We start from the raw sequence: 23,683 nt of genomic DNA, 5'->3' as shown, positions 1-23,683 counted from the left end.
GGCCCGTTCCCCAACGCACACACACGTCAGCCAGTGTTTGCTGGTCTTTACTGGGGCGGTGATTGGGGTCCGAATAAATATGGGCGGGAACGCCACTCGGGGCGGGGGAGGGGGGGAGCAGGCGCGGGGGTCACCGGCAGCCGCACTCGGTGGCCACCATGTTGGGCACGTGGTGCGCGCTGATGCGCTCCTCCGACAGGCTGATGAGGAGCTTGCCCGCATAGGCCGTGGGCACGCAGCAGGGCGCGCGCGCCAGGGCGGCGCCGCGGGCCTGCATCTTGAGCAGCAGCACCACGTGGTTGCCGTAGCGCGGGTTGCGGTCGGACTGCGGCCAGCCGCACGCGCCCTGGCAGTTGTTGGCCTGGTACGTCTCCGGGATGAGCACCGAGCGCTCGGCGCGCAAGTCCACGCTCAGCTCGCGCAGCGCGCACGGCCCGTCGGCCGCCCCGGGGCCCGCGCTGCGCTGCGCCCGCGCGGGTCCGCTCTGCTCACGCCCGCGCCACTCCGCGCGCAGACCCTGCAGCGCCTTGAGCAGCAGCAGCGCGCGCAGTGGGCCTCCCGGGCCTCCGGGGTCCCCCGAGTCCGCCGAGTCTCCAGGGCACAGCGCGAGCAGGCGCGCCAGCAGCGGCGCGGCGGCCGGAGGCAGCCCCGGGAGCCCGCGCAGCTCGGCGGCCGCGGCCTGCAGCTCGGCGGCCACGCGACGCGCTAGACCCGCGGCCCAGGGCGCGGACACGGGGCCGTGCGGCGGCGCGGAGTCCCCGGCGGTGGGCGTGGCGGGTGGCAGCAGAAGCAGCAGCAGCGGCTCGTCGCCGTCGAGCAGGCGCTCCTGCGCCGCGGGGTCCGACAGGTTGACCAGGCCCTGCGGGAAGCCGGCCAGCGCGCCCGGATCCAGGGCCAGGCGCGGCGGCGAGCCCTGGGCTGGGGGCCCGCGCAGCGCGCGCACCAGGCGCGTCAGCGTCTCCAGGAAGGGGTCGGCGCTGGGCGGTGGCTCCTTGGGCTCCTGCTCCTGGGAGGGCCTGGAAGGCGGAGTTGGGTGGTAGGCGCAGGGGCAGGGCTCCCCTCCCCACACCCCGCATCGCGGGCCAGCGCACACCTGGGCGGCGGGAGGCGCACTTGGTCCAGCAGGCCGCGCGCGGGCAGCGGTGCAGTCGCGGGCCCGGGCAGCAGGAGCAGCGCCGGGGTCACGCGTGTGAAGCAGCGCGGGTCGGGGCCGAACAGCAGCTCCTGCCGCTGGGCGGTGCTCAGGGGCGCACCTGCGGGGCGGGGCGCGGGGGCCTGGCTGAGTGGAGGCCGGAGGCTGCCCACCCTTGCCGGATCCCTCTCTTCGAGAACCTACCGTGTCTTCGGGGTTGCAGGGTCAGGGTGAGCCCTGGGCTGCGCCACGCCCCTGCTGGGTGGTCCACCGCCAGCACCAGGTAGCGGGTGTCCCGGGACTGGCAAAGGGTCTGTGGAGACAGAGGCTCAGCCTGGCCAGTGGGGGGTGAGGGTACCAGCCCTGCTCCGCCCATCGCCCTTGACATCCCTTCAAGGTTCTAACCAGGACACTAGGAGCTTTTGTTCAGCACAGTTAAAAAACCCCATACCCTGTCCTCTGCTGGGTGACGGCTCCTGGGGCCCAAAACTACCCCCTTCAACACCCCAGTACCTGGGTGCCTGGCAGCCCAGCCCCTGTGACAGTGACCTCGGGGCCAGGCCCAGGGTACAGCACCAGCACCGCCAGCTCTAGGGGACCAGCTCCTCCAGGCGGAGGCTCCTGGAACTTCAGCGAGGGTGTTGGCTCCCATGTCACTGTGACCAGGAGGGACAAATAGGGAAGGGGGGGACACCTGAGCCCCCGAGGCCCCGCCCCCTCCCAGAGGCCTGTCTTGCAGTTCTGCGGGGAAAGCCCCACCCCTACTGGGAGGGGCTTGACACCAAGATTGCAGGCGCAGGGCCTTGCCCCAGTATGGGGAGCCGGGAGCACCCTTGGGGTCTCTGTCTGGGGCTCTCCTTGGGGAGGGGAGGCCGTAAGTGTCTCCTGGGAAACCAGCCACACAGCACGTTGCTAGTCACGTGGGAGAGTGGGCGGAGCACGGCTCTGTGGACCTGGGGGTGCCCTGCCCCTGCTCCCTTCCCCTCCTTCATTCGGAGGGAGGGGTGAACACCTCCCTGGAGGGCTGCAGGAGTGGGCCTGGAAGCCAAGCATCGGGGGGAGGGGTTGCGGTCCCGACACAAAGGGCCCCCACCTCCTGGGCCCTCAGCCTCACCCCTTCCCAGGGGACCAGGGTGGACCTAGAGTTGGGCTCTGGCAGGACCTGGTCAGGAAAGAGTGGTGGCAGCGCCCCCCCCCCCCAGGCCGTGGCCCCCACGTACCTTCCTCCAGGTGCAGCACCACCAGCCGCCGCCCCCCAGGCTCCCCCAGCCACGCCTGCAGCTGCCGCAGAGGGAACAGGGCAGACTGCCTGTCCCTGGGGGCGCAGACTCCGAAGGTGGCCAGGCTGCGGGGACCCCAGCGGGCCCGCTGCACAGCCTCGAGGAAGCCGTGCTCGTAGCCTCTCAGCGCCCCCACCACCCGAAGCGGGGAGCCGCTCCCATTCCCGCCCTTGTCCAGTGTCACCACGCACAGGGGGTCCTGGGGACGGCCCGGGGGCGGCCAGCCCCAGTCTGGGTGGAAGATGAGACCCCCCGTGCCTGTGGCCGGCTCTTCAGGCAGGGCCGGGGTGCCGGGGACATCCTCCCCAGGGTCCCCGGCCGTCAGCAGAGCCCCGGTCACCGACAGCACCAGGGCCAGCATCCTAGCTGCTGTGAGGCCCCGGGCCGCCCTGGCTTATATGGACGAGAGCTAATGTTTGTGCAAGAGCAAAACTCCTATCTCCTTCTGGGGGTGACCTTGGGGGCCAATGTCTGGCGCCCCACCGTGGGCCTGGGCAGGCAAGGGAGCCTCTCAAAGCCGCTTCTGTTCAGTGCGCCCCGCTATCTTCTCTCCCTCGATAGAGTGCAGCCTGTGACCAACCGGTTCAACAACTGTCCTTGACGAGCTCTCCCCCCTGCAGGCGGGAGTGGGAGCCAGACCGGGGAGTGACAACCCAGACTATCAACAGGTCCGGAATGGGGGTGGGGGGAGGGCCTGGAGGGCGCTGCACCGGGCTCTGATGGGGACCAGAGTCCTTGGGTGTTCAGACCACTGGGTGCGTGGGCTCGGCCAGAAGGTGGTCGCGCGGCAAAGCTGGGGCTCCCCAAGTGCTCGCTCACACTGCTTCCTGGCACCGTGGAGCGCAGGCCATCTCGGCCGGAGACCCCAAGGAGGGTGAGCAGCCTCAGGAGAGCCCGGAGCCACTGCGGGCTGGCCGGTCTGGCCGCCACCACCGGCATCCTGGGAGGACACAGGACACGGATGCCCCGACCCTGAGCCCCCATGTACACGGTGGGGGCACACTGTGGGTATTCACCAACGGTGCGTGAAGCCAGCACACCTACCGCCCCGCAGAACACCCCCCTCCCCGACACAGCAGGACACTCAGGCATCAGGGGAGGCTGTTTAATGATCGTTGGGGACACGGCAAGGCCTTGTACAAAAGCACCAAACTTAGCTGGGAGAGAAGACACAGGACAAGACCCCAAACTTGCCCAGAGAAGGAGCAGCTTTTCAGTTGGCTGGGGGAGGGGGAGGAATGTTCCCAGGACCCTCGGAGGGCAGCGGGGGCCTCAGCATTGGGGGCATGGGAGTTGGGGGGTGCACCCCAGGATTTGAGGGGTGAACTCCAGGAGGCTGGGGGTGGACCCCAGGAGCTGCAGGATGGACCCCAGGAGGCGGGGGGTGAACCCCAGGAGGCTGGGGGTGGATCCCTGGGGCTGGGGGGTGGACACCGGGAGCCTGGGGGTGCACTGCAGGAGCTGGTGGATGGACCCCCGGGGCCTGGGGGTGAACCCCAGCAGATGGGGGAGGGTGGACACCCGGAGCAGGCGGGTGGACCCCTGGGGCTGGAGGGTGGACGCCCGGAGCAGGGGGGTGAACCCCAGATGTTGGGGGGTGGACCCCGGGAGCCGGGGGGTGCACCACTGGTGCCGGGGGGTGGACGCCTGGTGCGGGGGGGTGGACCCCAGATGTTGGGGGGTGGACCCCGGGAGCCGGGGGGTGGACCCCGGGAGCCGGTGGGGGCAGCTGGGGAGGGCCTGGAGGCCCCGAGGGCGCAGGCCCGCTGGGCGGCATGGGCGGCAGGGGCAGGCCTCCTGGGGGTGGCGGGGGCAGAGACTCAGGCAGCGGCGGCCGGGGGGGCAGACCGTTCATCAGGGGGGGCGGGGGTCGCTTCACCCCGGGGGGCCCAGCAGGGAGGCTCGGAGGGGCCGGAGGTTTCTCCATCTTGAAGTGGAACTGGAGGAAAAACTGGACACACAGCGGGGGCTGAGCGGCGGCGCCCCGGGGAGGGGACAGGCCGGCCAGGGCAGACACCGCGGCCCCCGGCGTGCCGGATCCAGACCGGCTCACTCACCTGCTTGGTTTCCCGATTCCAGTGAGTCCAGAACTTGCCCTCGGCCTTATCGATCTCCCTGCTCGGCACCTGTGTGGGGAGGGGGGCAGAGAGGGGGCCCTGAGGACCACCGTGATATCACCACGATGGATCTGGGGTGGCGGCGGCTGACATCCCAGCCCCGCAGCCCTGGGGGGAAACTCGTGCTCTGCCCGGGACGGGGTTGGCGGAGCCCCAAACAGCCTGGCCACAGGGCATCTTCCCGCCGGGGCCACGTCAGGGTCTCTGCCCCTTAGTGGGCACCCACCTCTGGACACCCAGCCGCCAACCCTCGCTTCACACCCTTCCCTGGTCTTCCAGAGGCCGGGACCCACCGGGGAACACCTGCTGCGGGGGCACCTGCGGCCTCTACCTTGAAGGCGATGGTTTCGTAGGGCTCGGCAGCCATCAGGAGGTACTGCCAGCGCCGGTCCGGAGGCTCGATCCGTTGTTCGTAGGCGGACATGAAGCGGTGGCGGGGCATGATGCCCTCAGCGATCTCAGGGTAGTCGATCTGTGGGGACAGAGAAGGTGGCAGCGCCGCCGTTCGAGGGCATCTCCCCCTCCCATCGGGCTTCAGGCTTCCCCTTACCTGGAAGAGGAGGCTCTGCTGGCCCATCTCCGTGTCCCTCTGCTTGGTCACTGCAACACACGAGGGTCTCAGGCCCAGGCAAGTGCGTGCTCCCCGAGGCTAAGGGGCCGCGGGTGTGGACTAACACCGCCCGGGAACGGGAGGGCAGGACGCTTGGCCACGCCGTCTGGCTGGGGTGCCAGAGCTCGCCATAGGCCCCTGCCTGCAATCGCACGGTCAGGGGTATGTGTGGGCAGCACAGTGGGCCCTGGGGCCCTCACCTTGAGGCCCGGGACGCACCGAGCGGAAGCTGAAGAGGGGGCATGCTGCGCACGTGCGGTAAGTGGGGGGGGGGGTCTGGGCCCCTGCTTCTGGGAGGTCGCCCTCTGTTCTGCAGCCCAGCCTCCAGTGGCCCCGTTCCCGCTTGCAGACCACTCTCCATACGGCTCTGGGGCGTGCTGCGCTCCCCTCACACCCTCCAGCGTCTCCCCCCTACACTCGGGACAGAGACCAGATGGCCTACCATGGCCAAAGGGCAATTGGTGGCTGTCCTCTGCCCCCACACCTGTCACCCCAGCCCTAGCTTATCAAGCAAACCTGCCCCAGGGTCTTTGCACTGAGGTATCCTGCCTGGTAACTTTTTCCTTAACTCCCAGGAGCACAGTCCCCTAGGAGCCACTTGATCTACTTTCTGGCAGGTGATTCAAGACCCCTCCCCTCTGCCATCGGTTCCACTGAGTGGTTTCTTACACGAACCCTCCTCTCTTTCAGGCTGAAGCATCAACACCCTGTCCCAAGATCAAGGAAAGGGACCACCCCCTCCATGGTCACTCATGCCCCCCAAGAGCATAGCAAAGAACGACCAGCTCCCAAAACACTGGGACACGGGGCCAGAGGAGCCACCACCCCGAGATACGGCTGTTTGAGAAAGTTCACAGGAAAGGGGAAGCCAGGGCACCAACGGGCCGCCGGTCCCAGCCTGGTCCTTCTGCTGGGGAGCAGCTGGGGAGCGACAAAGGGCCAGAGACCGCAGTTTCTGTGTGGCCCAAGGACGGGGCTGGGGGGTCACGTCCAGTCCTGGCTGTGGGCCAGAATGCTCCCGACAGAATTACCTTTGTAGCCCGGGCGGCCGATCTTCACAAACTTCTTCACCTCCACCTTGACCTTCTCTGGCGCCGGCTGGGCGGGGGCCTCTTTGGCCTCCTTGGCGGCTCGCCGGGCCCTGTGGGCGGGACGGAGACGGCACTGTGGCCCCTCCACACAGGCCGCCAAGGCCACAGGCCCAGGTGCTGGGAGCTGTCCAACCACCACAGCGACCTTGGAGTCTGAGAGGCCAGGGGCACGGGGGTGGGGGGGTCCCAGGGTTCCCATGCCATGGGGCCAGGCCGGGCTCAGGGCACCTCTGTCCCCATCACGTTTCCCACTGCCCCTCACTAGGGGGTCTTCTGAGAACCCTCACCTCCCCCCGTGTCACAGAAGCCCACACTCCAGCAAGATCAGCCTGACCACTGGGGAGAGAGCACCCCCCACCTCTCCTGGCTCCACCCTCTGCTCAGCCCTGAGGCCCTAGGAGACCCTGTGGCCGGGCTCCCCGAGGGGCTGGACACTGGGCAGTGGAAGGGGGCCCGGTACTCACAAGTTGGTCTGATGCTTCTTCCCCTGTGTGTGCGCCAGATAACTCCCCTGCAGCGGGAAAAGCACATGGAAGGTTCAAGACCAGGTGAGCAGGGCGGGCGCCGGGTGCCTGCTGGATGAACGCACTCCAGCACGGTCACGCGAAACGCACCACCACGCACGCGAAGCCAGAGAGCGAGGCTGCGAATGTTCGCTGTCACAGCCTGTGGGACATGGGAAGGCTGGCCGCCCACCACTGGGGGGGAGGGGGGTCAGTGGGTCTGGCTGCACAGTGGGGGCTAGCAGCAGCTGGTGGCCCCGCAAGTGACATGCCCTGTGATCTCGGGCGTCCATTCTGACGACAGCCTAGGGGCCCTCTCCACAGAGTGGGACAAACTCTGTATTTCTCGACAGCTGGGGGGACAGCGGCAGCATCTGGGGAAATCTGTGGTGGTCCTGACCAGATGGGGGGGCGGCTCCTGGCATCGAGTGGGCAGGGTACGCCAATCAGCGGCCCCTGAGAATGACCTGGCACCGATGGCAGCCGTGCTGAGGGGGACAGACTGTACGGTTCGCGCCACCTGTGACTGCCAACAAACCGAACCCGCTCGCTCCCAAGTGGACCCACACGCCGTGTGTGCGCACCAGACTCTGATCTTCCAGCCGCTCCAAAAACCCACCTGGAGCCACGCTTATGAGATCCCAAAACCTGGATCCAGAGCTCCCCAGGCTGGGCCTGGCCCATGGCGTGCTCCTGTGGCAGTGGGGGGGGGGGGGGGTTTACAGCGCCTCGGGGGTCCGGGAGGTGCAGGCTGGGGCAGGGTGCTTGGCCTTGGCCTGGAGCACACGAGTCTCCCCTAAAAGACGTGTCCGTGTGTGTGCCCTGCTGAGTTAGCAGCCTGAGCCCCCTCCACCCTCGGGCTGCTCTGAACCAAGTTGCGGAACTGAGGGGGCCGCGCGGCTGGGCCAGGAGGCGGGGGCCCGACGCCCACCCCAGGGCCCAGGACGCACCTCATTGTTGTGCAGCGTCAGGCACAGCTTGCACTCGTAGGAGCCCAGGTGGTTCTTCATGAAGTAAGGGTCCTGGGGAGAGAAACCCCGTTAACAGCGATCAAGGCCATGGCCCCCACCTGCTCCGTGAGGAGCCAGAGTCTCCGCTTCGTCCAAGAAGCAGAGACGGCTGCTGTCCTCTGCGCAGGCGCTCTGAGGACAGGGGCCTGGGCTCCGCGGGGCCTTTGGAGGCAGCCCTGCAGGGCCACTGGGGTCCTGCAGACACAGGCCCCTCGGCAGGACTGGGGGCTGACAACACGGGCTCTCAGTTGCACCCTGGTGGCTGCTCCGGGTCCAGGGGAGAGCAGAGCCAGAGCGGCCACCGGGGGCCACCACAGGGGCCGGCCACTAACCTCGCCGGCTTTGCCAAGCGTCGCAGCACGAGCCTGACACCCGACACTGAAACCACAAAAGCAAATGGGTCACGACAGAGGCCCGTGCAGGCCCCGTCTGTGCGCGCGGGGTTCCCAGGCCATCCAAGCGACCGTCTGTGAATAGGGGCAGCAGCCCAGACCCGCGGGGGTTCAAATCCTAACTCCGCTGCCCAGTGGCCGTGTCATCGCCGGCAGTGACAGTCCTCCCTTGTCTCCTTGGGGAAATGGGGACAGAAGGGAGCTGACCTCACAGGCGAGGCCTGGCACAGGGTGAGGGCTCATGTCTCTGAGGGGCTCCAAGTCTAAGGGGAACCATCCGTGAAGCCAGGCCACCTCTGTCTCAGGGACACCGGGGGACGTCTGGGGCCATCTGCGTTTGTCACAACTGGGGTGCTCCTGGTACCGAGCGGGTGGGGGCCGCCTGGCTGCCAACAGTGCCCCCTGGCGATCTGGCCCACTCCCAGCTCTGAAGCACCGGAGAAAACGCTGCCCTCCGCTGCCTACGGCTGGAGCATCAGGCCCCCTCCTCGCCACGGCGACCCCGCAGCCCTCTGGTCAGTCAGTCACACAGAAAGCCTCAAGCAAGCTTGAACGGCAGGCGGTCTCTGAGCGGACAGCTGGCACCGCTCTAGGCAAGCTCCCTCGATTACAGACCAGGACCCAGGGCCCAGAGAGGCGGGCGGGGGGCCGAGGGCACCAGGTGAGGGCGTACTGAACGCGGCTCCAGGGACAGACGGCAGAGCAGGGAACACGGGACCCAGAGGGCTTCCTGCCCTCACTCCACCCACCTTGTTGATGTCGATGGTCTCCAGGGCCAGCTGCCGGAGGCGCTCCCGGCGGTCCCGGTTGCTCTCTGAGGAGGAGGCCACGCCTCCGCTCCCGGTCTTTCCCCCGGGGCGGTGCTGGAAGTCCATGGCGAGGGCCTTGGGGCTTTACCACACTCCGGAGAAACCTCTGCCGGGGCAAAGGAGAAAAGGAGAGGCTGTGACGGCCGCAGGGCATGGCAGGGGGCAGGGCTGGCGAGACCCCCCCCCACGTCTCCCATCCCTCCCCCCTGCTGCCCCCTGCCGGTCTCCCATCCCCACCCCTGTCCCCCCTACCCACTCCTGATGGGGATAAGCCTCATCGCCCCGCCCACGTCTTCGGGTAGACTGAGGGCCCAGGGTGGCCCAGGCACGAAGATAAACAGGAAGAGGGGCCCTGGGGAAGGACTGGAAAGGAGGCCACCACAGCCCACCAAGCGTAAAGGCTCTGAGACCCAAAATGCAACGGGGAAGAAGTGGCCAAGTCCTTAAGCCTCACCTCCTTCAGGAAGCCTTCCTGGACCTTGGCCTGAGTGCTCAGCGCTCCCTCCTCTGAAGGCCCTGCTTGTCTGTGCTCAGCTGTAAACCTGCTGAAAGAAAAGAAGATAACCTATTGTCCACCTGTTTCTCTGAACGCACAGAGACGCTCAAGACGGGACTGTGGCCCAGGAGGGCTCTGTTGAGCCCTCAACACCCCGTTCTGGCCCCTGCCACGGCGCCTCCCACGTTCTTTCAGACTCGGCTCAAACCCAACCCCCCAGCACCTCTCTCTGGTCTCTGAACACTCTCCCTCTTGACTGGCCAGCGTCCGCCCCAGGCCACTGGCTTACGCCCACGCTACCTTGTCTCTGCGGAGGTGAGCTCACGGGGACGGGCCCAGGAGTGAATATGACCCTACGAACGTCCCTGGTCTAATCCCCAAAGCGATAAATACAGAACCATATATGGCAAAAGGACCTTGCAGGTGCGATTAAATCAAAGACCCTGAGGCGGGGGTGACCCTGGGTTCCCCATGGCGCCCAGCGTCCTCACGAGAGGGAGGCAGAGAGAGGGTGGACCCTGCACTACCAGCAGTGAGGGTGGAGGAGGGGCTGCAGGCCAAGCATACGGCACCTCCGGAAGCCAAAGAAGGGGGGACACGGGGCTCCCTGGGGCCCCGGGGGGAACACAACCCTCCATTTTAGTCTTCTACTCTCCAGGACTGCACAGTAATACTCCCGTGCCCCTTGACCATGGACTCTGTGGTGATCTGCTATGGCGGCCACAGACAAGGAACACCCGGGGTACAGCCCAGTATGACCTGGAATCACCTGGCAACTCTAGAGGAACCCAGATCTGCCTGGCCCGGTTCTCACCCTCTTGACGAGCCTATGGAGGCATCACACCTGGGAGCCAGCAACGTGACCTTCCAGGTGGCTGCGGACCCCGGGGCGCTACACCCACCACAGGGTCAGGCCTCGTGTTACAGAAGGCCGCCCGGAGCTGCCACCTTTGGAACTGCGCCAGGCCCGGTGTGAAGGCCGAGCACCGCCAACCACCCCACTCAGTCCATCAAACACTCTTGCCCTGAGAAGGGGCAGAAGCGCCCTCTGCCAGGAAGGCAAGAGCATCGGCCCACGGGACCCTCGTGGCCTCACCCCTGTGCCATGTGAGGCCCACGGGACCCTCGAGGCCTTGACCCTTTTGTCTTCTATGGTCCATGTGTCTCTCGTGGCCTCACCCCTGTGCCATGTAGAGCCCACGGGACCCTCGTGGCCTTGACCCTTGTGTCTTGTACGGCCCATGGGTCCCTCGTGGCCTCGCCCCTGTGCCGTGTGCAGCCCACGGGACCCTTGCGGCCTCACCCCTGTGCCACGTACAGCCCACGGGACCCTCGCGGCCTTGACCCTTGTGTCTCGTACGGCCCATGGGTCCCTCGTGGCCTCGCCCCTGTGCGTGTGCAGCGAGCCCAGGGAGAACTGCACCCCACCCTCCCGGGGGCGTCCCGGCTGCCAGACCTGTTCACGGGCTCCGCAGGGGAGACCCTACTGGGGCCGAGCTCGGCCGGCACCTGCTGTTCCTGGGGGAGACTCCGGCGTTTCTGGGGGGAGTTGTGAGAAATTCCTCCCCAGGAGGGGGAGGGGAAGTGGGCAGAGGGACACGACTGGCCCTCGCCACTGCCCACAGCACGGTCGGGGAGGTCCCTCTTCCGTGGGTCTCAAGTGACTTACAGGCTTCCGTGGGGAGACAGCAGCCATCTTCCCAAGGACGCTACGGGAGGGCGCTGCTCGAGTCGGCAGCCAGGAGCAGACAAAAACGTGCCCAACATCACTGGTCCCCCGGGAGCTGCATATCAAACCCCCACGGACCCTCTGCCTCAGGCCTGTCAGCCTCTTCATTACCGGAGAGAAAACACAGGCAGCTCCCCCGAGTTTGTAGGGTGGAGGGGGGCGTGGCGGGTGCACACGGCTTTGGCTCAGGGAACCTGACTCAGATACTGAGTTGGCTGCCCCATTAGAGGCCCAAACTGCCAGTTCCTTCGTTCCTGATGGTGCACTGCACACACATCATCCCTGCCCCCACACTCCCCAGCACCATCCCCAAGAGATCGTGTGCCCAGATGCCCTCAATGGGCTGCTTGCACAGACCGCACTTTTGTTCTCAGAAGGACTGGAACGAAGGCACACTGCACCTGGGCTGGCACCGTCGGGCAGAGTCCAGGAGAGGAGGGAGGGCCAGGCTGGAAAGAGGGATTCCATCAAAACCAGCCCAGCAAACAGCAGGCAGGGCCCCCCCCCCCACCTTGCCCAGCAAGGGGGAGACACCAGCCCAGTGGCCCAGCAAGAGCACCAGAGACCGGTTCTCACACACCGTCGGCTGGGGCCTCTCACGCCCCAGAGAAAACAGCAGCTCCTTCCATACTCAGCAAGGGAAGCTAATAACTCACACTTAAACAGATCTGAAGAACCCCACCCGGGAGGAAGAGAAGGAGGAAGGCAGGCAGGCACCTGACAGAAACCTCCCCTGATGATGGTAGCGATGATGAGCGGACGAGGTAATACACCACGAAAGCGGGGCAGCCTGCCAGGCGTCAGCCAGGCCAATTAAAACCTGAAGGAAACTTTGGAAAGTAAAGATGGATCCAAACAAAAAACCTAATGGGAGAGCTTGAAAAGACAAATTAAACAAGTCTTTCACCAAAAAGGATTGATTAAAAGGAAGGAAGAGGTCAAATTTCAGAACACTGATGGAAATAAGCACGGAAATACTACCAAAGATCTATGAGAGCATCACCAGAGAAAAGAAAACTACCCCAGGGCCGAGAGAATCTAATTGTTCAGACAGAAACAAAAATGAAAAACAATTATGAAACTTTACGACACCCAGAAGAAACTTCAGTTTGTATTAAACAAAGAAAAAGATCAGGAACAAAAGGTCAGGCACCAGAAGAGAATCAGTCTCAAAATGAATTTTCCATCCAGAATTTTATACTCTAATTTCTATTCGTGAGTGTAAACAGATAACCAGGGACTCAGAATCAATTTCCTTGAAAGGTGTCTGGAGACACATCCTGATACCACAGAGGAAAAGAAACAGATGATCAGACTGAAAACAAGCCAGCTTAAGAGAGCGCCGAAAGAAAGTTCTAGACAGTTGCTGGGGGGAAGGTGAGCAACCCCTCCAGACGCAGGCCCGTGCCAGCCTCTGAGGGGCGGGGAGGCGGCGAAGGATGAAGAAGCAATTAATTTGCTTAAACCTAGGGAAAAATACAATTAATAGGTACTGAGATGTTGGGAGCTTCGAGGAAAAAAATTAACAGGCCAACAACACCCGGCTAATAGGAAAAATGAGTGTCAGTTAGTCTGGGGGGGGTGTGGGAGAAAAATACACAAGTGATCCCGTTAGTTGTCTTCGCAGCAGAAAATACTTTGAATCTCAGGAAACAGGTGTAATGACGTGACCAAAACTCAAGAAAACGCTCAGAGCGCGAGGGGGAAGCTGCGGGGGGCGGGACGCAGAAACCAGGGCCACCAATCGAGAGAAGTCAGGTCAGGCCCCAGACCCGCGCAGCCCGGAGACCCGCTCCGGACAAAAGCAAGGGCTCGCCTCGCTCACAGAGGGCAGGCGGCCTCCGAGGCCCAACGAGGGGGCGGCGCTCCCCACTCGGCCGCTGTTATCCCCACTACGGGGGCGCGCACGGAGGTCCCCTCTCCCCGAAGAGACCCAGGGCCGCACAACCACGACAAAGAGCCGCAAGTCCGTGCTCGCTGGGATCCTAGGGGCGCAGAGAGCGCCACGTGAGCGCCACCCGACCCCGCGGGCCTTCGGAGAGGACGCAGGACTCGTTTGGCCCATCCGCTCGCGGCCAGGGAGTTGCGGCCCAAGGGCCCCAGGAACCCCAGATTCGCCCAGCCCTCACCCGCGCCCCCCGCCGCCCGCATCCACTCCCGTCCTGGGAAGCCAGGGCCTCGGGGTCCCCGCCCTCACCGTGCGCCGTTCCTCGCTCCGCGCCCGCCGCCACCACGACTACGTTACGCGCAAGCGCATCTCATCCTACGGAAATACTTCCGGGGACAAAGCGGGCAGGGCCTCCCGTGTGCGCATGCCCGCCCTGCCCGGCGAGGTGGACCGGAGGCTCCGGAGGCGCGAGGAGAGGGGGCGGGACTGGGAGGATAGGCTGGGATTCGAAGCGCGCGTGCGCAGCAGCCTCTTAACGCCTTCTGGGTCGGTCTAATTCACTGGGTCAGGTATCGCGGGAGGTCGGACTGCGACTCGCCCCGCTCCGCCTGCTTCTGTCGCTTCGGTCAAGGGTGCCACTGGTCGTGAGAGTACCTTAATCTGTCCCCACCACGGATCCAGCTTATTGCGTAGTGTATACGACGACCGTCCGTTTCAATCACTGTCTCCGCGCCTGCGACCGACGGGGTGTGTGGTTCGGCTGCGCGCAAGCGCAGTGGGTGCGGCAGCGCTTCCGGGACGGCGCTGTGGGACTTTTTTGGCGCGAGGGCGGTCGACGGCCGGGAGGGCGCGGCCGGCGCTCGGTGTTTTGGGTCCCGGCGGCGCCATGCGCTATAACGAGAAGGAGCTGCAGGCGCTGTCCCGGCAGCCGGCCGAGCTGGCGGCCGAGCTCGGCATGCGGGGCCCCAAGAAAGGCAGCGGTGAGCGGGCCGGGTCGCCGAGGCGGGAGCGGGGGGGCGCGGGGGGGCGGGGGGGGCGGCCACCGAGCCCGCGCGAGCCCGCCCTGTGCTCTTAGTGCTGAAGCGGCGACTGGTGAAGCTGGTGGTCAACTTCCTTTTCTACTTCCGGACGGACGATGCCGAGGTAGGCCGGCCGGGGGTGGGCGGCGCCCGGGTGCGGGCGGGTGCGGGGCTCCCCGCGGAGGCTCGCCCCCAGCCTTCCCTTGCGCCCCCTCTGCCCGCAGCCCGTCGGAGCCCTGCTGCTGGAGCACTGCAGAGTCACCCAGGAAGAGCCCAGCGGCTTCTCCATCAGTGAGTGACGGGCGTGGCGGGACGCGGCCGGCCGCGACCCCCGCCCCGCCCGCCTGCGCCGGGCCAAGTCCACCGCCCTGGGCTGCCGAGGTCGGCGCTGGGCCCTCCCCACCCGCTGGGCGCGCGCCGCGGCACAGCGCCTGCCCCAGATCCGCTGGGACTTTGCCTCTCGCGTGGGAGCCCTGCACTCCTCGGGTGCCCGGCGTCCTCTGGGCGCTGCGTAGCATACTCCTGGGTCCTGAGAGGGTCCAGTCGGCAGCGAGAAAAGACGGAGTTGCTGCTACAAGTTTTCCGAGCTACACGCGAAGGGCTTAAATGGCAGGAACCAGGAACGGTGCTCTCCCAGATCTGGAGGGCCGAAGTCTGAGATCAGGGTGTCTGCACGGGTGGTTCCTCATTAAGAGGACGTTTTCCCAGGCTTCCCGGCTTCTGGGGGTCGCTAGCCATCCTGGATGCTGCTTGCCCGCACTTGTCTGTAGAATCATGCCTTCAGTCCCTGTGTCCATCTCCACGGGGTTTACTTTTGCTGTGTTTAAGCTATTTCCCCTTTTGACAAGGACAGTAGTCCATTAGATTTGGTGCCCGTTTTGTTGTAGTCTGATCTCATTCTAAGCAGTCACACTTGTAACGGTCCCGTATTCAAATAGGGTTCCGTTCCTAGGTACCAGACTTGAACGTGTCATTTGGATGCAGTTGCATCCACGGCACCGCTGGTGGGAAGCCCTGAGCCTGGGCTTGGACTGGAGGAAGGGACAGTTTTGGACAGAGGCCACAGGAAGCGGAGGCCTGGTGGGGGAGAGGTTGGGGGGGGGGTGAGCGAGTTACGAGATGGGGACTGCTCCCCTTGCAGGTTTCATCGAGGATCCGGAGAGGAAGTATCACTTTGAGTGCTGCAGTGAGGAGCAGTGTCAGGAGTGGATGGGGGCTCTGCGTCGAGCCAGGTGGGGGGGGGGGGGCCCGCGGGGGGGGGGGGTCTGGGGCGGGGGGGGGGGGGGGTCAGGGCAGAGCAGGAGTCTGAGCACACACTGCTTTCTCCCCCCAGCTACGAGTTCATGCGGAGAAGCCTCATATTCTACAGGAACGAGATCCGGAAGATGACTGGCAAGGTGCACAGAGGGCGGGGGGCGGGGTGGAGGGGTGGGGTTTCTGGGGTGGGGCTCACACCCCCTGTTCACCCACACAGGACCCTCTGGAGCAGTTCGGCATCTCTGAGGAGGCCAGGTTCCAGCTGGGTGGCGTGAAGGCCTGAGAGCTGGCGCTGGAACGCGCACCCCCCCATCGTCCCCAGGCCCGGGGTTCCTGGCACAAGCCTGGGTTTGCTGCAGCAGGCTTCAGGATCCCAGGATTGGCGGAGGTGGGCGGGGGCAGCTTGGAGGAACAACCCAGTAACTGGACTCTCCCCCCCCCCCCATCCTGGTGCCTCAGGCCTGCCCCCTCTCCCCCTCCGGACCGGTCTGGCACCCATTGGTGCCACATGCTGCTACCGGGGGAGAGGTGTCCCCTTCCAGAAGCTGGGGCCTGGCGGCACCTGGGGCTGCCGCAGCCCTCCTGCCCTGTGCGGGCTGAATGTACGGAGCTAGAAGATGCTGTGAAGGGCGTGGGGGCCGTGCCTCCTGGAGCCACTGTGAATTCCACTCCTGCCGATGGGGCAGGCCCTGGCTGGGCGCCTGCCGGCGCGGGGCTGGAAGCGCTCGGGCCGGCGTGCTTGTTCTGTTCAAATAAAGGTACCTCTTTCGTGGGATGGCAGCCCCGGTGCTTGGAACCTGCCCCCGGAGGAAGAGCAGTGCTCTCCAGGCGGGAGCAAGGGTGGCCGGCCGGCCGGAGCACGAGAGACCTAGAACCAGACCAGGGAGAGGCGGGGAAGCTGGGACTTTGGCCCGTGGGGCCTCTGGTGCTCACAGGCCCCGAGGGAGAACGGAGGTGTGGTGTGAGGAGCCCGAAGATGGCCCTGACCGGATCCCACTTCCGGCGCCCAGGCAGAACCTCAGGACATGTTTTGCCAGTGTTAGTCCTGATTTAGTTGGTTTGACTTAAAAAGGAAGTGTGCTGGGTGGGCCCAGCCTAATCGGGTGTAAGCACCAGCATGGTGGGCCCTCCCTGAAGTGGGTGGCCACGGTGTCGTGGCCATGTGGCTGCTTGAGGAGGCTTCTTCCGGGAGTCCCTGTCCTCGCGCCTCCCCCTCACCCTGTCCTAAGCAGAAAGAAGCGCTTCCACCAAACCAGGTTCAAATGGAAAGTATTTTATTACAGCGCCGAGAGGTGGAGATGCAGAGCGCGGTGGGGTCCTCGGGACAGGAGGGTCAGGCCAGCCCCGCCCCCGACCGGAACACAGTCTGCCAGAGACACAAAGCAAAGCCCCGTCTGGAGTCACAAATTAAGGTGGACACACAGGAAACGAGCCGGTGTGGCTGGGCCACGGGGTGGACAGGGATGGGAGACGAGCGTGGCCTGCTGTGGGGCGAGCGGTGTGGATCGAGAGGGGCGCGTGAGCCTCACACACGTCACAGTCCGTAGCTGCGAGAAGCGGCGACCGCCCGGAGGGCCGTCTTCCTTGCTGGGTTTTCCTGAGCAGAGCCACCCCGTGGGCCCACCGGGCTTCCCTGAACTTGCCCGCCGTCAGCAGCAGCACCGGGGCCCCGCACGCCACTGCCACGCCGCTACCCCTCCCGCGGCCGGGGGCTCAGGGAGGACAGTCCCTAAGCCCCACCCGCCAGGGCCGGCAGGCATGACCCCGGACCGCCTGGGGGGCGATGCCTGCGGTGCGCGCTGTTTCTATCGGGAGGGGGGTATGGCACGTCACTCGGGACCCCGCACCAAAGCGATGCAGTGTTTGTGTATGGGGTTGCCCTGTTCTAGACCGGGGACCCCTGCTGTGGCCTCTCCGCTGCCCAGCCTGTAGCTTTTGGGGAGCCTTGGGCTCCTGACATGGGGGGGTGGGGGGGTGGGAGGGCGCCCTCTTGGAGAGGCCGAGCAGACACTGCCCCGTCCAGAGGGCCAGGGCTCGGGGTTCACAGGGGCAAGACACAGCACCTTCATGCGCCTGGAGCACCGGCTCAGAGGGAGAGCCGGGGCGGCCAGTTACAGGACGACGGGCCAATTTCAAGAACCCATCACAAGCACCATCTTCTGCCTCAACTATCCTGGGCCAGGGATGTCCCCCCCCCCCCCCCCGGGGCAGGCAGGAAAGCAGGGCTCTTGCGGGTTCCTCTTGTGGAAACCAGGGTCTAGGCAACCTCCAAAACGGAGCCAGCAGCCAGACCTGCCCCGCACAGACCGGTCTGCCTTCCTGAGGTGGCGGGAGGCAGAAAACCGTCCTAAACCCCGCCCGCCGGAAAGGCTGGCTCCAGACCTGCCCCTGGGGGTCAGGAGGCGGCGGGGCTGGCCTTGGCCCACCGCACGGACCCTCCCCGGCAAGGCAGGAGCTCCAGGCCTTTACTGGAGCAACAAGTTAGACCGCAGCCCACCTTCGGAAAAAGGCAAGCTGCCCGTTTTCCTTGGCGGGTGCAAGCACCTGAGGATAGGGCTCTGACCCCTCACCCATCTCGAGGTCCTGGTGCCCTCCCGGGGCCTTGGCTGACTCTGGCCCTTTCAGGGGATGGAGGGCTTCGGGGGCGGGGGGACCCTTCTAAACACCATGTACCAGCACAACACTGGTCAGCTGGCGGACCGGAGACCGGTCACAGACTGCCATGCTGGACCCTGCTGGCAACCTCTGGCAACCTCTGGCACAACTCTCCTGGCTTTGCCCTGGTCGCCTGCCCCCCAGTGCATTCATTCCCAAGCACCATCAAGGCTGCCCCAGGGCGGGGGCTGGCAGAGGCCGGGAGCAGCAGTGTGGACTGGCCAGAGAGACTGGGGCAGGACGCGGGGCCTGTCCACTCCGCCCCAGGCACCGCGGGGACGCAGAGTCTGGGGCTGAGGGCCGGCCCTGGGCCCTTGCCATTGTGTGCACTTGAATAAATAGGTTTTCCCCTCACTTTTCTCTCTTTTTTAGTTTACTGTGCATTATACAATCTAAAAATAAATGAAGTCAAGTCTATGAAATTTATAAATTTTCATCACATCTCTATAAAATACTGTCACTCATCAGCGTGACTCTCTTCTGTACACACACACCAGGCACCCGTGACTAACCTGCCCCACGTCACCGGCCAACATGCCGTGAGCTTACTATGTGCTTTGGTGGACGGCGGCGTGAGCCCGACCCGAGCAGAGACGCGCAGACGAGAACGCGCCAGCCGCCGCACCGTCGGGGAGTCGGGTACCAGACCTTCCTCGCGAGCACCACTCAGAACGGGCTCCGTGCAGGATTGGGGGGGCCTGGCCCTCCCGCGCCCCCCGGCTGTTCCTATGCCAAAGGCGCTGATCCCAGGACCGAGGGGCCACCAGTCTGGGGGAGCCATTCACAGTGATGGGGAGGGGGCCTCTTCTGAGGAATGTCACAACAGAGCGAGCCACCCCCGCCTGGAAACAGCCATGCCTTTGGTATAGGAAGAGCGGCGGGGGACAAGCAGGGCAGGCGCCTCAAGGCCTGGGTTTGGCGTTGGTCAACCTCCAGTCAGCACCAAGAGAGCGAGGCGGCGGCGAGGCCTGCGTCGAGATAGCACCGGGACCGGCGGTCAGCGTGTCCGCGGGCGGGCCAGTCCTTCGGGTGGGCGTCTTTACATAGATCCTCTCATGTACAGTATCTACACTTCTCATAGAGCGCCTTTACGACTCCGGTGGAGTAAAATAAGTCAGAATGTTTATACTTTTTAAAAAACGATAAATACTTTATCTAAAACTATCGACAGTACGAGCTGGAGCCAGGCCCCGGCACCTCCCGCAGGCGTGCGCAGCGCTGGTTCACAGTAGAGCCTCGTCGCCGGTCCTCGGTCCGTCCCGCCGTCCCGCGGCCGCTGCCGCACTGCTGGCCCAGCCCGTGCGTGCATAGGTCTCACGGTTGAGGTAGAATCCTAGTTACCTGCGGAGACCAGCGCGGGAGGAAAGGCAGCATTAGCATTCCCCTCGGCAGAACGTTCCCCCAGGCCGGGGAGCCACACCTCCTACAGACAAGCGGCGGCGGATGGGACGGTCGGACGGTCGGACAGACAGGACCTGGTCGCTGCAGGCCCTGCCTCTGCTGGCAGGGACCCCTGGCCCACGCCCCCGGCCCTCCTCCCCAGGAGCCTGGGGGCTGAGGCCCTCCCAGGCCGCCACCTGCCAGGCACGGCCCGCCGTCCTGCCCCGGGGAGCACCGCGGGCGACGGCCGTGGGGCGGAAGGTCAGGAGGCAGCGGTGGGCAGTGGGCCAGGCCCGAGACTGGTGCCCAGATGCTTCCGCGCGCACACCCCTGACCTCTTCAGAGCCGGTCTCGGCCGCACAGAACGCCTGCTCTGACAGCATGAGACCATCACACTCGAAAGCTGCTCTGCCTTCTGGACTTTCCCGACAGGCTAAGGCACAGCCTGTCCCTGGACCGCAGGCCATCCACCAACCTGCACCCTGACTGGGAGGCCGTCAGACTCCAGCGGCCCCCCTGCCCCCAATCTGTTTCCACGTAAAGCTGCGGCCGACAGTGGAGGACAGCCTGGCCCGAGCACCCTGTTAGCGCCCAGCTTCCTTCCCTCAAGTCCTTGCCCCAGAAGGCCCCTCGCCCCCAGTGACGCCAAGCAGCACCAGCTGTGGCCGGGCCAGCTGCACCAGGGCCTGGCTTCCTAACGCAGACACACAGCCAGTGCAGGAGCAGATGGAAACCCTCCCTGAACAGGCCTCACGGCGATCTTCCTCACCAGCTTCCAAACACGGGCCCTTCCTACACTGCCCTCCACCGAGGGCCCCAAGGCGGGGGCCGTGCTCCTCTGAGCAGGGCTGTGGCCATCACGACCCACGCAGCCCCTGGCCCACTGGCCTGCAGGCAGGGGCTCCAGCTCAGGAGCCTGAGACTCAAGCACCAGCTGTGGACAGCCCCCTTACACGGTGCCTTCTCCTATGCCGTGCAGCGTGTGCCAGGGAGCCAGGCTGCGGAAGGCCCGAGAGCCGGCAGGCGGCGAGGCCGGGCTCCGACTGCCCCTGTGGCCCTGGTCCCTGGCTGCCGCAGACACAAAGCCTGAGGGCGACAGCAGGCTCGAGCCAGCCTGGGCACGATGGGTTGCCGGCCCCGCCCATCTCCTTCCTGGGCACCTCTGCTGGGCAGGGGCCCATGAGGCATGCCGCACAGAGCTGAGCTCGGAGGCGGCTGTTCAGCCGTCCTGGAGACCGGTACACACGGCCAGCCCCAGTTACCCTGGCTTTCCCTTGCACCTCTCAGAACCGACCGTCTCCACCCGAGGCAGAACAGCCTGGGTCCCCTCGGCCCCTCCTCGGAGCCCTAGCGGGCCCGTCCACTCTCTGTGGAAGGAAGGACAAACAGTTCAGGGTCTCATACGGGCCCCCTGGTTGGGCTCTAGCCTTACCTTACAGAATACGAACCGCTAGCTAAGCAAGGTCTTTATCGTGGCTTAACCCCCGCGAGGCGCGCGGCACACGGAGGCGGCATGCCAAGGGAAACCCACACGGCGGACGGGCCCGTGGAGCTGGCCTGCGGGATCACGGGCGCGGCCTGGGCCAGGGCCAGCCCGGGCAGGGGCTGGTGGTGCACCGTGAAGGAGGGGCGGGGAGCCTTGTGCGGGAGGGAGGCGAGCTTGACGGACAGAGAGGCGTTAGCAGGCTGCAGAGAGGCGGCAGAGGAGGCGGGTAAGAAAGCCTGGTTAGCCGGGAGGGACGCGAGGCTCTGCAGAAGCGCGGGCTCAGAGTTAGCGGGGAGCAGTGCGGGGGCGGGAGGCAAGGCGGCGTTAGGGGGAGGGGGCGCGGGGAGGGCGGGCTGCCCCGGAGGGGGCGGGGGCGGGGCGCCGGCCACCGCCTGCAGGGGGGTTAAGCTCAGCGTGCCGCTGCGACACGCAGCCCCGCTGCCGAAACTGGCTCCAAACGGATGAGCGGAGGCGGAAGGCACCGCGTGGTTAAAGACACCTGCAAACAGGAGAGAAAAACTCAGCTTCAACAGGGGGGCAAGTCTCCAGTCAAGCCTAGAGAGACGCGGCGACGGGAAGCAGACAGCGGCCGCAGCTCCGAGGGCGTCGCGGGGCGGGGGCAAAGCAGCAAGCAGCGGGGGCGCGGGTGGCCGGGGTGACTCACCTTCCCCGCCACAGGACGGGGGGAGGGGGGGTCCCGCCCGCCTGCGCCCGCCAGAGAGCCGGCTGGGACCCCGCGGGGGGCCCGGCCCGGCCACGCGGCTCCTCTCCGCCCTACACGGTGCCACCAGGCGGCAGGCGCTGCGGCCACCGGCTCTTGCCCAGCGCCGGCCCCCCACGGCCGCCCGGCCCCAGGGCCGTGTCAGCTCCGACAGGTGGCCTCCACGGGGACGAGACAGCCCTAGTTGTGGCGCCAGCTCTCCCGAAGGTACAAGGGGCGCCGTCACGGCCCGGGGACCTGACCCAGGCCGACTCACGCGTGAGTGCTCTGCCCACGCCACAGGCGCATCTGCAGCTCACGAAAAGGAACGAGGTGACGGGTGCAAAGTGGACCTGAGGGGGCACGTGGGCACAGCCTCTCGCCCGTTAGGGGGCCCTGCAAGGGAACCTGGAAAGCAGTTGTCATTAACCCGTCGGTCCAGGAGGGCGTCGGCGACGGCGTGCGGCCCGCAGGACCCAAGAGTCACACGAGAGAGACGCGTGTCCGCCTACCTCCAACTGCGCCGCCTGCCACCCCGGAGGGAAAGCTGCCCATGGCGTGCGAGTTGGTCAGTCTGGTTGCGGCGGATGAGACGTGCACCAGGCTGGCGGCCGGCACGGAGCCGAACAGGGACTGCAGCACAGACGAGCCCAGGTTGGCCTGAAGGGACATGGGGCCCAGGGCGAACTGCGGGCCGGGGGCAAACGTGCCCAGGAAGGGGCGGTGCGTCTGGGCGGAGGGGGCAGCGCTGGCCACCGAGGACGCCGCTGTGGCGAGGCCCGGGCCGCTGAGGAGGCCCCCGGGGGGCACGGCGGCGGCGGAAATGAAGAGGTTGTGGCCGTTCTTCAGGTCAGGCTCACGGTCCCGGCCCTTGCCCGGCTTGCCGTGCGCCAGCGGGGCCTTGTCCGGGGGCCCGCATGCCGCTGGGCCCGGCTCGCCTGCCTCCCTGCCCTTGGGGCCGCCTGCTCCGTCCAGCTGCCTCTTGTTCACAAAGGGGCCGGGCTCTGCGGCGCCGTCCTTGCCCCGGGGGGCGGGAAAGCTCAGGGGGGCGCCCAGGCCTGCCGCCTCTGGGGCCTTGTGGGAGAGAGAAGCACCATCACTGAAGCTGTGTAAACTGAGGTCTGCGGCCAGGCCCCCGCTGAAGGTGAAGCCGTTGGGAGGGTTGCCGCTTGGGCTCAGCCCGCCTGCCCCTGACAGGCTGCCGGGAAAGCTCTTCCTGGGGTGGGCAGCCAGCTTGGCGTCAGCCGGGCTGGGCTCCTCCAGCGGGGGCCGGAAAGTGAACAGGGAGCTCTGGCTCAGGGCGGAGCCGGCCTGCAGCGGGCTGTCGGCGCACTTGGCCAGGCCGAGGTCGGAAATGGGTGAGAAGGTGGACTTCCACTTGCTGCTGTTGGTGGGCTCGCTGGCAGGGGTCGGCTTCCTCCCGGCCAGGCCACCACCTGCCGAGGAGACGTGAAGCCCGTGAGGTGTGGGGCCTCTGAGGGGCCGGGGGGCTCAGAGCCACCCCTTCCACCCGAGAGAAGTGTGCTACGGTCCACAACCAGACCTGCCGGGGGTGGGTCGGGTGGTGCTGAGCAGGCGGACGGGGTGACGGGAGGGGAGCTGGGTGCACGCACAGAGTCAGATGCCAGCCTGGGTCGAGCAGGAGGGACGGCACTGCTGGCCAGCAGTGCTGGGACCAGCAGCCGTGGGGACGGCTTTCCAGGTCCCGCTGTCCATGCAGGTGGCATTCAACACTGGCCAGAAATATTTCTAGAGGCCAAGCGTCAAGGCCACACCCTGGGGCGGAGTCACCCTTGGCCTGGGAATTACAGGATGTGGAGGAAAGTTGCTCACCGTTTTCCAAGGTTTTCGGAGGAGATCTGCTTTCTAAGGAGATTGTGGCAATCTTTCTCTCAATTCTATCGAGAAAAAAAACAGATGGCAGATATTTGAAATCCATCTGCGCAGCAGGGGCCCTGTGTTCACGCTGCTGCCTGGGGCGGCGGGGAGGCAGGCGGCACACAGCCCACGGTCCCCAGACCTCTTTACAGGGACTGTGGCCACCAGGTCCCTCGTGCCGTGCAGGACGCCACCAGTGGCAGGGCCGAGGCAGAGGGCTCGCGCACAGGGGCGCCATCTCCCCTCACAGA

At 65.9% G+C, this 23,683-nt stretch overlaps 5 protein-coding genes across 14 annotated transcripts in view; 2 read left to right on the top strand and 3 right to left on the bottom strand.

Annotated features, from left to right (window-relative positions):
- Nucleotides 1-31: 31 nt before the first annotated feature.
- Nucleotides 32-3,406, bottom strand: AMH (anti-Mullerian hormone). Its single transcript, XM_039247997.1, has 5 exons — nucleotides 2,353-3,406; nucleotides 1,646-1,788; nucleotides 1,337-1,445; nucleotides 1,094-1,253; nucleotides 32-1,016 (listed from the first exon to the last, which is right to left on the bottom strand). The coding sequence occupies exons 1-5, from the start codon at nucleotides 2,771-2,773 to the stop codon at nucleotides 131-133; spliced, it is 1,719 nt and encodes a 572-aa protein (XP_039103928.1). The 5' UTR covers nucleotides 2,774-3,406; the 3' UTR covers nucleotides 32-130.
- Nucleotides 3,407-3,503: 97 nt separating this feature from the next.
- On the bottom strand, nucleotides 3,504-13,797 carry SF3A2 (splicing factor 3a subunit 2). 6 transcript variants are annotated; one of them, XM_039248002.1, is made up of 10 exons: nucleotides 13,712-13,797; nucleotides 9,398-9,486; nucleotides 8,885-9,051; nucleotides 7,684-7,755; nucleotides 6,695-6,741; nucleotides 6,171-6,280; nucleotides 5,080-5,129; nucleotides 4,861-5,001; nucleotides 4,470-4,538; nucleotides 3,504-4,363 (listed from the first exon to the last, which is right to left on the bottom strand). In XM_039248002.1, exons 3-10 carry the CDS (start codon nucleotides 9,008-9,010, stop codon nucleotides 3,626-3,628), a joined length of 1,353 nt encoding a protein of 450 aa, XP_039103933.1. In that variant the 5' UTR covers nucleotides 9,011-9,051; nucleotides 9,398-9,486; nucleotides 13,712-13,797; the 3' UTR covers nucleotides 3,504-3,625. The 6 variants fall into 6 exon arrangements, with proteins under 6 accessions (XP_039103933.1, XP_039103934.1, XP_039103932.1 ...); XM_039248003.1 differs by having other exon boundaries at nucleotides 9,398-9,489; nucleotides 13,712-13,787; XM_039248001.1 differs by lacking the exon at nucleotides 13,712-13,797 and adding an exon at nucleotides 13,367-13,454 and having other exon boundaries at nucleotides 9,398-9,489.
- Nucleotides 13,798-13,804: 7 nt separating this feature from the next.
- Nucleotides 13,805-16,106, top strand: PLEKHJ1 (pleckstrin homology domain containing J1). Its single transcript, XM_039248009.1, has 6 exons — nucleotides 13,805-14,037; nucleotides 14,133-14,200; nucleotides 14,301-14,367; nucleotides 15,218-15,308; nucleotides 15,410-15,473; nucleotides 15,551-16,106. The coding sequence occupies exons 1-6, from the start codon at nucleotides 13,944-13,946 to the stop codon at nucleotides 15,614-15,616; spliced, it is 450 nt and encodes a 149-aa protein (XP_039103940.1). The 5' UTR covers nucleotides 13,805-13,943; the 3' UTR covers nucleotides 15,617-16,106.
- Nucleotides 15,818-18,366, top strand: LOC120242322 (collagen alpha-1(XI) chain-like). The gene is made up of 2 exons (XM_039248006.1): nucleotides 15,818-16,371; nucleotides 16,617-18,366. The coding sequence occupies exons 1-2, from the start codon at nucleotides 15,842-15,844 to the stop codon at nucleotides 17,263-17,265; spliced, it is 1,179 nt and encodes a 392-aa protein (XP_039103937.1). The 5' UTR covers nucleotides 15,818-15,841; the 3' UTR covers nucleotides 17,266-18,366.
- Nucleotides 18,361-23,683, bottom strand: part of DOT1L (DOT1 like histone lysine methyltransferase) — a 59,400-nt gene continuing 54,077 nt past the window's right edge. For 3 of the 5 annotated variants that reach the window (XM_039247981.1, XM_039247980.1, XM_039247982.1), the window contains 4 exons: nucleotides 23,388-23,452; nucleotides 22,067-22,990; nucleotides 20,801-21,353; nucleotides 18,361-19,329 (listed from right to left, as the gene is read on the bottom strand). In XM_039247981.1, coding sequence (XP_039103912.1) covers nucleotides 20,836-21,353; nucleotides 22,067-22,990; nucleotides 23,388-23,452 — 1,507 coding nt within the window. In that variant the 3' untranslated portion in view covers nucleotides 18,361-19,329; nucleotides 20,801-20,835. Of the gene's footprint in view, nucleotides 19,330-20,800; nucleotides 21,354-21,831; nucleotides 21,963-22,066; nucleotides 22,991-23,387; nucleotides 23,453-23,683 lie in introns of all 5 variants that reach the window. The other 2 variants (XM_039247983.1, XM_039247984.1) reach the window with 2 other exon arrangements.

The sequence above is a fragment of the Hyaena hyaena genome, unplaced genomic scaffold (genome assembly GCF_003009895.1).
Source record: "Hyaena hyaena isolate Hyena2069 unplaced genomic scaffold, ASM300989v1 scaffold_302, whole genome shotgun sequence".
NCBI lineage: Eukaryota > Metazoa > Chordata > Mammalia > Carnivora > Hyaenidae > Hyaena > Hyaena hyaena.
Note: the sequence above shows the minus strand (reverse complement) of the source record. Positions and strands in the feature narration are given on the sequence as shown.

Coding starts and splice junctions, on each gene's coding strand:
- AMH (XM_039247997.1), bottom strand. CDS start 2,773: ATGCTGGCCCTGGTGCTGTCGGTGACCGGGGCTCTGCTGACGGCCGGG. Junction 1,789..2,352: donor GGTGCTGCACCTGGAGGAAG/GTACGTGGGGGC, acceptor TCCTGGTCACAG/TGACATGGGAGCCAACACCC. Junction 1,446..1,645: donor CTGGGCTGCCAGGCACCCAG/GTACTGGGGTGT, acceptor CTGTCTCCACAG/ACCCTTTGCCAGTCCCGGGA.
- SF3A2 (XM_039248002.1), bottom strand. CDS start 9,010: ATGGACTTCCAGCACCGCCCCGGGGGAAAGACCGGGAGCGGAGGCGTG. Junction 6,281..6,694: donor AAGAAGCATCAGACCAACTT/GTGAGTACCGGG, acceptor TCCCGCCCACAG/GGCCCGGCGAGCCGCCAAGG. Junction 4,539..4,860: donor ACGAAACCATCGCCTTCAAG/GTAGAGGCCGCA, acceptor CTCCCCACACAG/GTGCCGAGCAGGGAGATCGA.
- PLEKHJ1 (XM_039248009.1), top strand. CDS start 13,944: ATGCGCTATAACGAGAAGGAGCTGCAGGCGCTGTCCCGGCAGCCGGCC. Junction 14,038..14,132: donor GGGCCCCAAGAAAGGCAGCG/GTGAGCGGGCCG, acceptor CTGTGCTCTTAG/TGCTGAAGCGGCGACTGGTG. Junction 14,368..15,217: donor GCCCAGCGGCTTCTCCATCA/GTGAGTGACGGG, acceptor CTCCCCTTGCAG/GTTTCATCGAGGATCCGGAG.
- LOC120242322 (XM_039248006.1), top strand. CDS start 15,842: ATGCTGCTACCGGGGGAGAGGTGTCCCCTTCCAGAAGCTGGGGCCTGG. Junction 16,372..16,616: donor TCAGGACATGTTTTGCCAGT/GTTAGTCCTGAT, acceptor ATTTTATTACAG/CGCCGAGAGGTGGAGATGCA.